The 14,472-nt window shown below is 44.5% G+C and overlaps 1 protein-coding gene across 1 annotated transcript in view; it reads right to left on the minus strand.

Annotated features, from left to right (window-relative positions):
- Nucleotides 1-1,800: 1,800 nt before the first annotated feature.
- The window catches only part of NRIP2 (nuclear receptor interacting protein 2), a 13,372-nt gene continuing 700 nt past the window's right edge, over nucleotides 1,801-14,472 (minus strand). The window contains exons 2-6 of the mRNA XM_010080297.1: nucleotides 10,531-10,707; nucleotides 5,562-5,644; nucleotides 4,972-5,099; nucleotides 2,732-2,784; nucleotides 1,801-1,893 (exon numbers count right to left, since the gene is read on the minus strand). Of these exons, the coding sequence (XP_010078599.1) occupies nucleotides 1,801-1,893; nucleotides 2,732-2,784; nucleotides 4,972-5,099; nucleotides 5,562-5,644; nucleotides 10,531-10,707 (534 nt within the window). The remainder of the gene's footprint in view (nucleotides 1,894-2,731; nucleotides 2,785-4,971; nucleotides 5,100-5,561; nucleotides 5,645-10,530; nucleotides 10,708-14,472) is intronic.

Below are 14,472 nucleotides of genomic sequence, written 5' to 3' on the forward strand. Positions count from 1 at the left end.
CAGACATGCAAGTGATACAAATCCAGGAGGAATTACTAGTACTTTGGAAGACAGGCTCATTGACTAGACATGGGTCCTGACATAAATGAGACAACTGTTGGTGTCATTCAGGAGATTAATGGAAAGCAGTTCATGCAGCCAGAAATAATCAGATGCGCAAGTAGAAGAATGGCAAAGCAGCCAAGGAACAGATCAGAAGCTGCAAGATATGATGACTAACAATAAAAGTCACTAGCCTGATGCTGCTTGTAGGAGGAATAGGTGCCAGTCACACCACCTAACAGTGGTAAGTGCATCCCAGATCATATCAGACAGGCTGTACTATGCTGTTCTTAGCATGTGCTAAACTACAGCATACAGCATCTGATTTAGGAAAGAACTAACAGAAAAAAAGCAAAAAGGCATACGCAAGTTCTTTGAGAAGCACAACAGAAACAATGAGCGGTTTGATATAAAAAGGAAGAGAGACAGTGGTGTTTAATCCAGGAAGATAGGCAAAATAGGGATGTAATGACATTTTAAGGGTGGACAAACGGACATTGTGCAGTTTGGACAGTGAGACAGTAGTCATGAGGCATGGAACAAGCCCTGTGATCTGGTGCATCTTTCCTAGAGCTAGTAAAGAATAGACCATGTATTTATCATACAGCTATGCTCTAGAATGCAAATTAAAAAAAAAAAAAAAAAAAGGCAACAACTAAGTGGCTTAATAATCACTTTGGTTATCCCAGATGAGTTCACAATTCTCTGAGCTGACACTGCAGGGAAGTCTAGTTCTTGTTTTGTGCAGGAATAGAAAAGTTGATGGGCTGCAAGATGCCAGGATGAGTTTGATGATGTATCTGTGTCCAATCACTAGATTTCAAGTTGAAAGAAAGGAATTGACAGAGCAGGAGACTCTGGGTGCTGTAATTCATTGCAGCATTTAAACTAAGTGGCAGGATCTCTGATGATGCAGCAGAGGTGAAAGGAATGTAGCTCTAGCAGCTGGAGTGCAGAGAGGAGAGGCCTGATCAGAAGAACAGGGCGTGCAAGCCTAGTTACTAGATATAACATCAAGAGATGATAAGCATTACCATTCATATAATATAGCTTAGTGGCCAAGGATGCAGTGGCAAAGCCCAAGCCCCTGTGAGTGTCCACGGTACTCTAGGCATTTATGCTCAGCATTTCTGCAAAGGTTTCTTAGAATTAAGAACTCTAAAATTGTTCTTGCTGCAAGGTTTTTCCAAGAAAATACTTCCGTTCTGCTCTGAGCCAGCAAAAAGTTAAAAAATCCATCTTCCAGACTGCAGGTGAGGGGACATGCCACAGAGCCCTTCCAACAAAGAAACAGGAGTAGAGTCCACTCACATGGAGGCAAAGAGGAGGGAAACATTCATGGCAGTCTTTGGAGGCTTTTGGAGAAAGCGCTGTCCTGTCCACAGAACAACTGGAGATTGTTCATGGAGATGCTCTTGTCTCATGAACAGAGGGTATTGGAAAAATAAGTCATGAAAAGGGTAGGGTAAATTTAGTACAGAAGCACAATTTGGAGTGACTAGGGACAGACAGAAAAACAAGAACAAAATGCCCGCTCAGCACATGGGAACAATCAAGAGGGTCCACTGAAAGGAGGATATCTCTCAAGATGAGGCACTCCTAGCAACAACAGATTCCAGCACCCATTTGCCTTTTTCTCACTTCTAGTGAATGCCTCAGCCTAGAACACAGCAAGGTTAGGGGCATGTGAGCCTCACCCTCAACTCTGTCTCATGGCAGTAAAGTCTCCTTAGCCCCAGGCATGGGGAATGCAGCCAGTCACTGACCAGGCTCTTCAGAGGCATGTAGAAAAGGCAGCTCTTGACTCAGCGCTTTAAATCGCAGGACTCCTTCCTCCAAGTCAATGCAACACTAAAGAAGGGAAGAGCCAGTTACTTGCTGGACATTTCAGATAGCAAATCTCATTATGTCTATGGGGAAAATCTGCACAACCATAAAACAACCCCACCTTATGTTTGTAGAGACATTCCAGTTCCCCTCCCTGTCCCCCATGCTGCCTCCTTACTCCTATTCCCATCAATGGATTAATCTCCAAACCCTTCACAGGGTCACTCCCCTCCCTTCTTCCTATGACTTCCTCTGAGGTCATGTCCTTACATCAATCAGCTATACAGCCCAATGCTTCTCCTGTTTTATGAGTCTGACGCATGGCTACAGATATTTAACAGTCAGGAGCAAACGTGCTGCAGCCATATTCTGAGCCACCTGGGAGCCAGGTTCAGCAGAACATTAACCCTGAGCTGAGCTGACAAAAGGAGACAGCTTTCCACCCATGTCCAGCAAGTGTTGGACACTGATTGTGATAATCTGGCTCAAAGCAAGGGCAGAGCTTGTTCACATCTACCCTCAAAAGGCAACACAGGTACAATTCCTGACACAGTGTGCTTCGCCTTTTCTTGTCTCCTCTTCAGTTTCCTCTTCCTGTTTGCAACTTCTATGGTCAGGAACATAAAGAATGGGAAATGTGATAGTATCCTATTGGGTAATTCCTTTCTTAAAACCTTTAAGAATGGCTGGGAAGGAATCAGTGACTCGGAGCATACTGCAGACAGCTAGGCAGCTGTGCAACAAGCATTGCAAGTTGCACCCTGGAAGACCTGGATGTAAGTTATTTCTAATGCTTATAGCAACCAAATCTTGGAGAACTTCTTGAGAGGAGCCCTGTAATAAGCAAGAAGCTGCTCCTTACCTTGAGAGACAAGAGAGTCTGGAGACCAATGCAAAAGTCCAGCATTTCATCATCTGAGAAGAGAGAGGAGAGTGATCAGGCTTAAGACTACATATACTGCCCTTCTAAAGAAAGTGTGTCTCTCCTGTAAGAGAATGTGGAATACGAGAGCATCTGTTTCATAAAGTTATGTTTATGGTCTATTCAGTATAAGGTAAATATCAAATAACAAGGAAACTGATGAATTAAACACACAAACATTAACAAGCAGGTGGTAACAGTGACCATAACAAAGACCAGCACTCTTTTGCCACTGACTGATGAGCCATTACAGGAGCTACTTAGGCACAGCTCTGAAAAGGGTCAAATGAACTGTGTAGCTGGTAAGAGGAGGGAACCATGATTATAATGAGTATTATGAGATATTTGAGGGGGCTTGTAGGATTGTTTGAAACTCACTATTAGATACCAGAAGGGGCTTGTACGATCATGTAAATTTTACTATGGGCTGTGTAAGGGAAGGTCCAAAGGCAGGAAAAGGCAAGCAGCAGGGTGGATCAGGGAAGAACAAGCATGGGAAAATGGAGAGGAGAGGGGGTAAGGGGGCCCAGTCACATGCAAGCAGGCTGTTGGTCAGTTCACTTGTCTGATGGCTGCAATCTACCCAATAGATAATAATTTTTTTTTTTTTTTTGTGTAATCTAACTGTCTAGCCAGTGAGTAGGAGGAAACCTGCATCTGGAAAGACTCAAGGTCTGGGTCAGTGGCTAGGTAAGGGACCCAGGGTCCAGACAGGGATATAAGACAGACCTAGACCTGTGCTGTTATTTCAAGACTCTGTGAATATGAGTGTGCTTGTATGAGCTGCTTCTAGTAAACTTCAGTCCTCCTCAGCCATAGGACCAGTACTGGGCTATCTGTGCTGGTGTTCATGTGAGTGCTGGTAAAGGCACTGTTCTATGTGTAGTGATCTGTGTGGCTGGCTTTGTCTGTGTTGTCTCTGTATGTGCCCCTCTGAAATATATATTCAGCCTTGCAACTGTCTGAACCTGCCACTAAGAACATGCATTGGACTGTGCGAGAGAGACATCCTGGATCTGAAGAGTCATCCATCTAGATTTCAGTGGCAGGGAAGGAGGAAACCCCAGGTCCTGGAGTCTGCAGGATTCAGCAGCCACCAGTAACATCATTAACACTTCCCATGTCTCCTGAATGCCTGCTTGCCCTGTAACCAGTGGCTGTATTTTATAATTTATTTATATGCATAACCAAGAGCCCTGCATGCACAGGGAGATGTAAGGCACAGATGCAGCAATTCTGCTCCTTCCAGGCAGCCATTTCCACATCTCAGCAAAATGGATAGCTGCTACTGGGCTAAATTCACCTGTGCTGGTACTAATACAGACTCCCCATGAAGGGCAGGAATAAGTAGAGGGGAAACCAGGGAAGAAGATTGAGCTGGAGTGTGGAAAAGAAGGAAGCTCTTTCTAGATGACTAGGAAAGTGGGAAGAATGGACATGAAAAGAGGGAGCAAGGGAGGCCTTGGAATATGAATAGTACTCATCTAAGATGAGGGGACAGATAAAGGCAAGAGGGTAAAGCTGTAAGACTAATAGGGAGAAGGAACAGGGGGGAAAAAGACAAGTAAGTAATTTTCAGCATATGCACAGCTTGATGTAAATGCAGAACATGCAGCCTTTCTGATGTTTCAGTGCCCTGCTGACTTGACCTTGTCTCCTACAGCTCCTTCCTTCAAAGGGTCCTGCCTCAGGACACCAAGGGAGACTTGGCACTCTGGGGCCACCAGGTTCTTCCAGGGTGCTCTCTGCAACAGCGTCAGATGAGTACACAGAGAAACACTCTGGGGAATAAGTTTTACCCTCTATCAGTTTCTCTGATGACTTCCATCCAGCCAAAGGCACAAGTGCCTATTCAACAGAAGAACACAGGGCACCAGAGGACTAATCAAGCACTCTGGATAATTTTGAGAAAGGTCTGTTTTAGAAGGAAATGAGAATTTTCCACATCCTGTGTTAAGTACCCCACTTTCAATGTGGTCTATCTTCTCTGTACTCTTCCTATACTCTTTGCCTTTGGTTACATTGAGGGTATTCACATAATGATCTTAGCCAGCAGAAGAGGTGACCACATCACTAACCTCCCACTATGTTACACTTTTCCCAGAGGTTCTTTGAAATGCCCCTGACAGGGCAAGAGGGACACAGGAAAACTGGAGGAGTGGAGGGGCTGGCACTCTCACCTACAACCAGTGCTGAACACAGCACAGTCTCCTGGCCAAATTGCAACTCCATATGTTCTACTCGGCCAACAACGCTGGGGATGGGAAGAGAGATGTCTCCACAGTCCATGGCAGACAATTCTTCCAGCCTGTGGGACACAAGACGTGTTATTGCCTCAAGTGGAGGAAGAGGAGGAAAAGCAGGACTTCTCACTGATGGCAGTACTTAGTCTCATTGGGAACAGGACCACGAGAGGAGGAATCTCTCCCATACAGCATGTCTGGAGGCAGATTCCACAAGTAAAACCATAAGGCAGTGCCCATTTGTGTTCCTCACCACTGAGGCTAAACATCAGCTGGGCAGCTTTGCACTGCAGTACACACAGACAGAATGACACAGCTCTGCCTCCTAGTCTGGGGTCTGCACACAGCTCTGCTACTGCTCCTGATGCCTTGCCTTGGAGCCCACCCTCTGCATCTTCTCCTAAATAGCAATGTGTGCATGCAAAGTTCCTAGTATTTATCATTGGGGCTGGAAATCAAGAGTGCCTGGGTTCTTGCCATAGGTTTTCTTTTAGCCACCCCTCCTTTTTTACTGTGCAAAGACTTACCCCAGCTGGTTTAAACAGCTCTTGGAGATGAGATTTGGTAGACACCCAGTGTTAACAGTCGCTTTCAATACCTGACCTTGGCACTAGAAAAAATAACAACAGATAATTACTGTGGGCTAAAAATTGGCATACTCCTCCAACAGTGTGGCAATCCCTTAGACCTTCCTTAGCAACACAGCTAAAGATGTGGTATTTTAGACAGTAGTCAGAAGGCAGGAAACTCATCCAGGACAATGGTGGTCTCCCCAGTGCTCTGCAAACCTCTGCCAAAGGCTTCTTTTTGAATTTGTCTTCTTTAATTCGTATTTGATTGCCCAGACACTTATTAATGACTTTATCTTAGCAGTATTCCAGCTAATAGATGCATAACTAGTGAATTTGTTCAGAAAACCCACATGGACTTTATTAGCAGAGCAATAATTGCTATGACAAAAGCTTCTAAAGGAATACAAGGATGTGCTACAGCCTTTTTAGGTTTCCTCTCTCCATTTCTTCTGGTGCCATAGGGAACAATGTTCCGGGAGTAGATGTCTGTTCTCAGTTGAACAGCTTCCAGAGGGAGAAGTCTGTGGGAGAAGCAGGAGCACTCAGGACAAGCATTCCTGAGAAGAGCTTGAATTTAAGGCAGATCCCAAGATAACTGACACATTCAAGTGACTCCTCAATCCAAGAAACAACCTAATCAAGATGTGTCTATTTTCTGCAGGGCTTACATTAAGTTCCTAGACAGCTCTTTAAGGAAATATGACGTGAACTACAATATTCACAGCTGGTGTAATCTAGCAAAGGGAGAGACTGGATGCCTTGCAACCAAGTCACCTCTGCATGATTTTACTGGAATAATCCCCAGTGCCTTGCCCACTTAATTTCTTCACCCCTTTGCACTTGAAAGGGAAAAAGAGATGCAACTGCCATCTGTTTTCTGTCCCCTCTACACAGAAGTCCTTAACGGCAGGCCAGAGGTACTGAAATAACAGTAGGTCTCATATATGGTAGAGGTCTGAAAAAACAGGGATGTCAAGGACATCAAGAAGAGTTATGTTCAGAATAAAAAGGAGGAGCAGGACTTAGTAAAGGAACTGGAAAAGATGGAGTAACTGCTGTCTACAAACTATGGCTTTCACCTACCTATAGTGCCTAGCCATGCCCATTCTTGATGGCCTAGTTCTTCAAGGATTTGCCTTTCACCAACACTCAGAAAAAAAACCCAACCACAATGTTTCCCTCTTGGGAGGCTCATTTACCTCCTGCTATTTGTATTTTTCCTGTGATTCCTTTTCTTCCATCCACTCTGGCACTCACTGCCAGGAGCCACTCAGAAGCAGCAACAGACCTCCCTAAGTTCCTCTACCCTTATGCTGGGAAAGTTGCAAGTTAGAAACTTGCTAGGATATAACAGGACAGTAATTATTCTGTAGAAAACATTTCATCTAATTCAGTGGTAAACAGTCCTGTACAGTCATCAGCTCCAGCAGCCTCACAAAAACTATCCACTTTCCAATTACACCACTAGCCATTTGCCCAGAGAACTCACCAGCAGCCTGAGGAGAGTCCTTGGTCCAGCATACCACAAATACAATGCAGATTAGGTAAGGAGTACACAGGCAGTTGATGAGCACTGCAAGCCTTTTTGGACTAAGAGGACTTTTCATCACATTACCCACTCTCATCTCTGTCCTAGAATTTTCAATCTGTTGCTACTAGTCACCATTCGTCTTCATCTAAAGGTCAATCATGGTGATTTCCAAGGAAGAGAAAGAGAGAGGGGAATCAGCTTTACTTCCTGAAATAATGTCAGTTCCAAAGTCAAGAAGCTTCTGTAACCAACCAAGGTTGATTAATCCCAGGTTGCTCTGGCACAGAGGAAAAGCAGACTTGGACGGAAGTGGAATCTTTCAGCATCTGTTTCCAAGGCAATGAGAGACAAGCCCCACCACAAAAAATAACAGCTTGATTTTATGATGCACATGCCAGGCATAACAAGCTTTCCAAAGTGCTTTGCAAAGACTGCCACAAAAGGGGGAAATTCTTCTAAAGTACCATATGAGCAACCCACCTAAGTAAATAGGAAGGTGAGTGACTCTGCAGTACAACTATTATAGACTGGGTCTGCCTGTGATCTCTGAAACTTAAAAAGGCCTTAGGCACAGGGCAACTATAAGCTGTTGGAGTGAAAACGCTTATTGCCTGAATCTCCCTATATCACTGAAGTCTACATAGTCAAGTTCAGTTACTAGTCAGGTGATGTATTTGTTACCACTTTCAAATTTTCAGCATACTTGCCTGCATGTAAATGGAAGCTTTATGCTAGTAGATGATCTTTTCTCAGGAGCTGCTGTCAGAGACAAGAGACTTCACTAGGGTTGTGTTCCATTTCCACTGAAAACTACACCATAGTCAAGCAGTTCTCCAAAAGGTACCAGCTCACCTCTCCAGTCAAAATGAACTGGCAGCCTGACTGCTATTTTCTGCCATAGATCTATTACTTACAGACAAGGCGTTTTGAAGTTTGCAAATGTGAACATGAAAAGCAGCAAGATGAAAAAGAATGGGAGGAGAGCTTGCCTCCTTCAACGTAAGATTAAGTGTGGCAAACAGTGACAGGCCCTTAAGAAGGGCAGAAAAAGAGACGAATGCCTGTGCAGAAGATACTGAGTTCAGGGAGAGTTAAGTGCAGCGTTAGACCTATTTCCTTGACTGTGATGTTCACTAACCTTCTTCCATGAAGGAAAATATAATGCGTGTGACAGCTGGGGTACAGTCCATTAGAAACACAAAAGGGGAATGAGTAGTGGACTCTGACGCTGAGTTAGCTACTGCCCCTGGTATAAGATATCTATGCATGCCTGTCCTTGTTCGATGTACATGCCTGGCAAAAAAACTGCCCTTTATCACCGAGTTTCCTCCTACAGAATAATAATGAGTAGAGATTAAAGAAAAAGAAATACCTTCCTTTGCTCAAAAAAAAGACTCCAGCTATTTGGAGAAATGACACAGAGAGCCATTCATCCTTCTAGTTTGTTTTCCCAAGTATGGTTATGTTAACATAGCTACATCAGAGTCTAAAACCCAGCGTAAGCAATGCCTAACTGCAACAGTAAAGGCTGGAAAACAAACCAGACAGTGGCTTCCTCTGGTACTGAGACACTTGATCTGAACATTTCAGAAACTTGCTACCAGGCAGTGTTCATATGGTAATTGATTTTGCCAACTGACTTTCAAAGGTGTATGTGTTTTTCCTGGAACTGTAGACTTTACACTCTAACATGTGAGATGTTCTTTAGGACAGGTAACAGGTCTATATTTTTGTGAGTCTCATATCTGCATATTCATGAACATCTGAAATACCAGGGCCTGAGCAGTGAGACCCTGAACCAAAGTTGACCTCTATCTGAACCTCACAACCTAACAATATACCTAGTATGTATAATATTGATCACACAGTGCAATGTATTATTTTATTAATGTATGCCAATTTATAAAAGCTTTTGTTGTAATGCTTATAGAGCATTGCTGTAACGCTTGCTATGTAAGGTTAGCCAGCAGAAAGGTGCTGGTTGTATAACTGTGGTCACATTTGTTGAAAACAGATATACCTGTCACAACCAAAAACCAGATATGCCTACCGCAACCAGCAGAGGTAAAAGGAGGATGCTGCAGGGCTGTGACAGGCTTTGGGAGATACATAATCAGGATTACCGAGTGTGTTTACCCTTTTTTAACTTCCCTCTTTGATGTCCTGGCCAAACGCGAGACGAAAGTTGACAAGGGGAAAACCACACCAGAGGTTTTGTGCAGTTTGAGATGTAAAGTTGTTTATTCAACTGTATAAAAGCGGGGACCGTTTGCAGGGAAATTTCAAAGCCTCATCTATACTGTGGACACACTCTATAGAAATGTCCCAATTGCCGGGAAAAGTTCTCCAAGTCCTTGCTGCAGCTGGGCTCCCCAGTGACTGCGGATCTGGATGATGGTAACATTTTATCAGGGCAATTGGTGATGTACCTTTCTTAATCACTATCACTAACTCTATGTAGTAATGATTAGGCGCATTACCTTGTTTTGTGCTTGCTATAGTAGTTTGCTTATTATTTTGCTGCTTTACCTTATCTTGCTTTAATTTCTTTTCACTGTATTATTTTCCTCATTAACACTTTAAATATAAATAAAAATAAGCTTATTTCTTAATTTGGTGCCTGTGTCCTTTGTGCAAACCCTGTTGATTGGCAAAACAAAATCTCTAAGCATGCAGCCCTCTTTCATGGGTCATAACTTTTGTATGTACTTTCTTAGCACACTCTTACACTTTAAATATAAATAAAAATAAGCTTATTTCTTAATTTGGTGCCTGTGTCCTTTGTGCAAACCCTGTTGATTGGCAAAACAAAATCTCTAAGCATGCAGCCCTCTTTCATGGGTCATAACTTTTGTATGTACTTTCTTAGCACACTCTTAAGTGTGTTCTGCTATATAGGAGCATATAAGAAGAAAAGGGAGCTAAAAATACTGCTTCCATCAAGAAACGCAACAGCACTGGTTCAGAACGCAGTTAGTCACTTTCTTCGGAGGTCCTTTGACACCTGAGAGAATCAGACCAGACTGGATCCAGTGTGTGTAAATCAATTAGGGGCACCTGTCTTAAAGTGATAAGGAGACATTCTTTGCTTCTGTATGCAGTTATGAACTGACTCGTATTATGGGAAAGCTGGCTTACAAAGGAAGGGATGTGATCAAGGTAATTTATCTTCAAATACGGACAACTAGAATGCAAGTGGCAGAAAGGCTTTCCTCTGTCTGCTAGAAGAACTGTATCCAAATTCTAGGATAGGCCATACAGGAAATCTTGTCTCTCTGGTTGCAGCTGGTTTTGCAATTAATAACTTAGCATGGTCCTTGGGAGTGGGGCAGCTGGAACTCATTGAGAATTTGCCATCACTGTGAAATCAGCAGCACCATGTTGTTGCCTTACCTGGCACTGTATTAGCAGGTGTGAAGTCTCTTTTCTCCTGTCCTCTCCGTTTTCCATCTGTTCATCCTGGTCTTTTGCCAGCGGAGACTGAACCCATGTAGACTGCACCCTGGTCTCGCCCCGCAGCTTGTTCAGATTGTCTTCCAAGAGGCGCCGCTGGACCACACTATGTGGCTGCTGTCTCCATCACAAAGAAAGAGAAATCCCAGCTAAGTATGGAGCTAAGGACAAGGACGTTTGCTAGCCCAGGGAAGCAGATTGCAAATGCTGACCCAACTGATTGTCCTGATGAAAGACAGGCTTATCCCAGAAAACTTTCTTTAAATCCCAAGATTTTTTTCTGCAGCCACTAGGGTGATGTTAATGTGTTCGGATGTCTGTGGCTGGCAGGTCTCTGGAATGCAATTGTTAGAGAAGAACATGCCTGATACATGCTCACCCCACACATATCTGTTCCTTCAGCTAAACATGCACTTGGCAGTCTCATGCCTGTTCAGGTCCTGCAATGCACTACCTGATGGGTGTGTGCTGACATCCAACCAGGGACACTCACACCTTCTAATGTGGGAGGGTATGGGGGTGCAACATGTGTACATGCGGGTAAGAAGGCAGGACTCCAGGACTTTTTGGTGTACAAGGAATTATTCGTAGTGAAGCGGGAAGCTTCCACTGCATAGGAAACAAAAACTAGCTTCTAATGTTCTTTGGAGTCTGTCTCTGCTCCCTTCCATCAGAAGTGATACTATTTTGACTCTTTTACTAGTTGGGGGAGCATCTATGAAGCCCTATGTTGTTCACAGCTAGAAGGGAACGCCATCAGCCAGATCAACAGCTGAAGGAACTTTATTCCTATCTCATGTATCTCATTCATATCTCATGTATCTTGTATTCCTATCTCATTCCTATCTCCTTTCTTCTGAGCAGAAGAAGAGGAGGTGCACCAAAAGGTAAGAAAGATTCTGAAAAACTTCTCCTGACATTGCATACAAACACAGGAAAGTGTTGCTCTGGAAAGAAAGCTCCCTTTGTCGTCAGCTTGATGCTCTAATTTTTGCCTGATGTTGATCCGAGTGCCTCCAGTCCTTGCACAGCTCCTGAATCAACAATGGGCAGCACCAATGAAGTAGGCCTGTTGGAGGTAGCTTTGTCCTTTCTCCATGTCCTTGACCCCATGCCCCTTCTCCAGGAGAGCAGCTGCTGAGAGCTGACAATAGTGTTCTCAGTAACAGCTGCCTGTATGAAAAAAGGCAATGAATCTAAATGGGCTAATGTACTACAGCATAAACCGTTGCTTTTCTATTTATCCAAAAAAAAAAAAAAAAAAAAAAAAACCAACTTCCAGATGGTGCAGCAGTTGGGTGTAGAATCTTATTAATGTGCAGGCCAAACATCTGAATTAGACCAGACCTGCCAATGAGCTGAGTGTTATTAACCCTACAAGGTGTATGTGCTTCAGAATAGCTTTATGCTCAGTCAGGGGGCTGAGGCTGGGGAACTGTGTAAATTGCAAGTTGAAGCACACTGACTTGTCAGTTTTGCCCAATGGTTGGAGCAGGACAGCTTTTACCGGTTCTTTGGTTCCACTCAGCATTGCTCATTGCAAGGTGCCAGATTCCCTCATGCCTCTGTTTCCCTGTCCCTCAAGGAGTGAGAGTCAGATCATTCACGTGCTGCATTGGAGACACTGCAGCAGTTGAAAAAGTGAGGTAAAAATATCCCTCTGTTCCTGCTCTTTTCCTGGCCTACTGTGCGTGCCCACAGCACAGCTGGCCGTTGTACTTCACTCCCTAAATACTCTGAGCACAGTACTGGTTTGGCTGCCAGCTAACATTGGGGCCATGGGAAAAGGGGAGGGAACCGACAGATCTCCAAATTCCCATCCTCCCTCCTGTCTCCTCTCACAGTCTGGCATGCAAAGGACCTTTCCCTCTCCCTGCAACCTTTCCCACAGAAAGAGCAGGCCCTTTGCAGCTGCCACCTCTATCCCTTTCTCGTGATTTAGGCTGGGAAGATGCCAACCTCTGATGGGGAGTAGCTGAGCTTTGGGATTGTGGAGGCATCTGATTCAAGAACAGACTCCCTGTCTTCTGTCTCATCAGTGAGACAGAGAAGCGGAGACTGTTGTCTCTCTTGGGCTGGTAAGAAATTAAGAGGATGGTGAGGGAGGACCTGAAGGGTGTTGTGGCCAGCAGATAGAAGGGAGGTCCTCTCAGGACTCTTAGAAAGGTCAGAGCAGGTTCCCAGTGCAACTCATCACGTTCAGGCTCTCCAATGTGAACTCTCTAGGCTTTGATATGATTAATGAAGTGGTAAGAGCTGGGGATCTTGATTTTTGGGAGAGAAGCCAGATCTTCAGACCTTCTTGGTACTTTCAAAAAATTTTAGCTCATGGAGCTTTTTTTTTTTTCCATTAAAAAAAAAAAATAGTGTCATGCTTGTAATTGGTCAAAACTGAAATGTGAGATCTCCACTGAAATGTATAATTACTCATTGTTGCATGTGATCGGCTCATCAAATCCCAGACACTACTAGATGCATTGCATAAGCTGAATGCACAACCAGAATACACAGAAAAGAGCCACAAAAAGTACCAGCCTGACTCTGACTGTATAAGAAAATGTGTACTTTTTTTAAATGACATGGGGCCTTGCTCTAATTTTAGGACATGTGGGGCTGCCACACTTGGAGTCTCTGGCACTGTCCAATGGAGACATGTTCTAGGGAATTAATTAAACTCTCCTCCCAGTGTAAGTGCTATAGGACTGGGGTGTTTTGCACTCTCCAAGATCCAGCACCTCCTGCTGCTGCTGCTTTGTTTTCAGCCTTACGTTACTGTCCTCCAGGATGGAGCCAGATCAATTTAGGAAACACAGATGGAGTTTTGCATGGGGCTGGAGGAGTGCCTGAAAGCATAGTTTGGACTCTAATTTGCAGCCCCCAAAACATTGATATCACAGGGGCTCATCAAGTTGCAGAGACTGCTGAATTGCTCTTGAAAATCTAAGGCCTGGTTCTTCTCTTGCTCCAAGGTAAACAAGAAGCAGAGGCACTACAGCTACCACATTGACCCCAGGTATGGCACTATGTGTGCAAACTTTGCACAGGTGCCACTTTATTTTGTGCCTTCTAACACCAGTGCAAAATTTGCATGGCAGAAGAGGTGTTAGGCTTTATTCACTTCTCCCTAGCTCCATGGTAAAAATGTTTCAGCCATTCTGTTATGGACCAAACATGAACTATGCAGTGGTTTTCAGTGATCAAATGCTGTCTGCATGCAAGGAGGTCTCCTGCCTAGAATGGTTAATTTGACCAGGAGAGCTGCTTGTGGCAAGTGATTTGGACAAGGCTGTCACGCTATGAGAGTCCTGCCCCTGTGTGCAGCAGCGCCTTGCTGCCAGCAGCCATGGGGACTGCCACAGGAGCTGGGAAATGACCAGAGGAGATAGATATATATGCATGAGCATCTGCAATGATCTAAGGATACAGAGGGAAGCACGGGTTGCAGGGAGGGGCAAAATTTTTTATCACACCCATTGACACAGCTGGATGTGCCCTCATCACTGGCCAGACCCAGTCCCTCTTTTGGGAAAAATGTTTAGACCTCTGCTCTGCATCCTCGAGCAGTTAAACTCCACAGTGGAGAAGTTAGACAGCAAAACTGCCAGGGCAAGGGGAAGATGTGTGCAGTTAAGCCAGTAAGAGATCCCATGGGAAACTGCTCCCAGCCTTAGGGAAGTCCCTCCAGACCACAGACTGCCCAGGCTCCTGGAACAGATCCCCTCCCTGATGCCTCCTACTCCACATCTCCACAAGGTGACACCCACAGCCCTCACTCCCATGCCTCCTTCCCAAAGGTTTTATTCACAGGTGCTGGCCATTACAGCTGCCTGTGTGCCTGGCTAGTGGTCCTGCCCTGTACTTGTTCCTCCAGAAATCCAAAAA

This window comes from Pterocles gutturalis, unplaced genomic scaffold (genome assembly GCF_000699245.1).
Source record: "Pterocles gutturalis isolate BGI_N339 unplaced genomic scaffold, ASM69924v1 scaffold10014, whole genome shotgun sequence".
NCBI classification, from domain to species: domain Eukaryota; kingdom Metazoa; phylum Chordata; class Aves; order Pterocliformes; family Pteroclidae; genus Pterocles; species Pterocles gutturalis.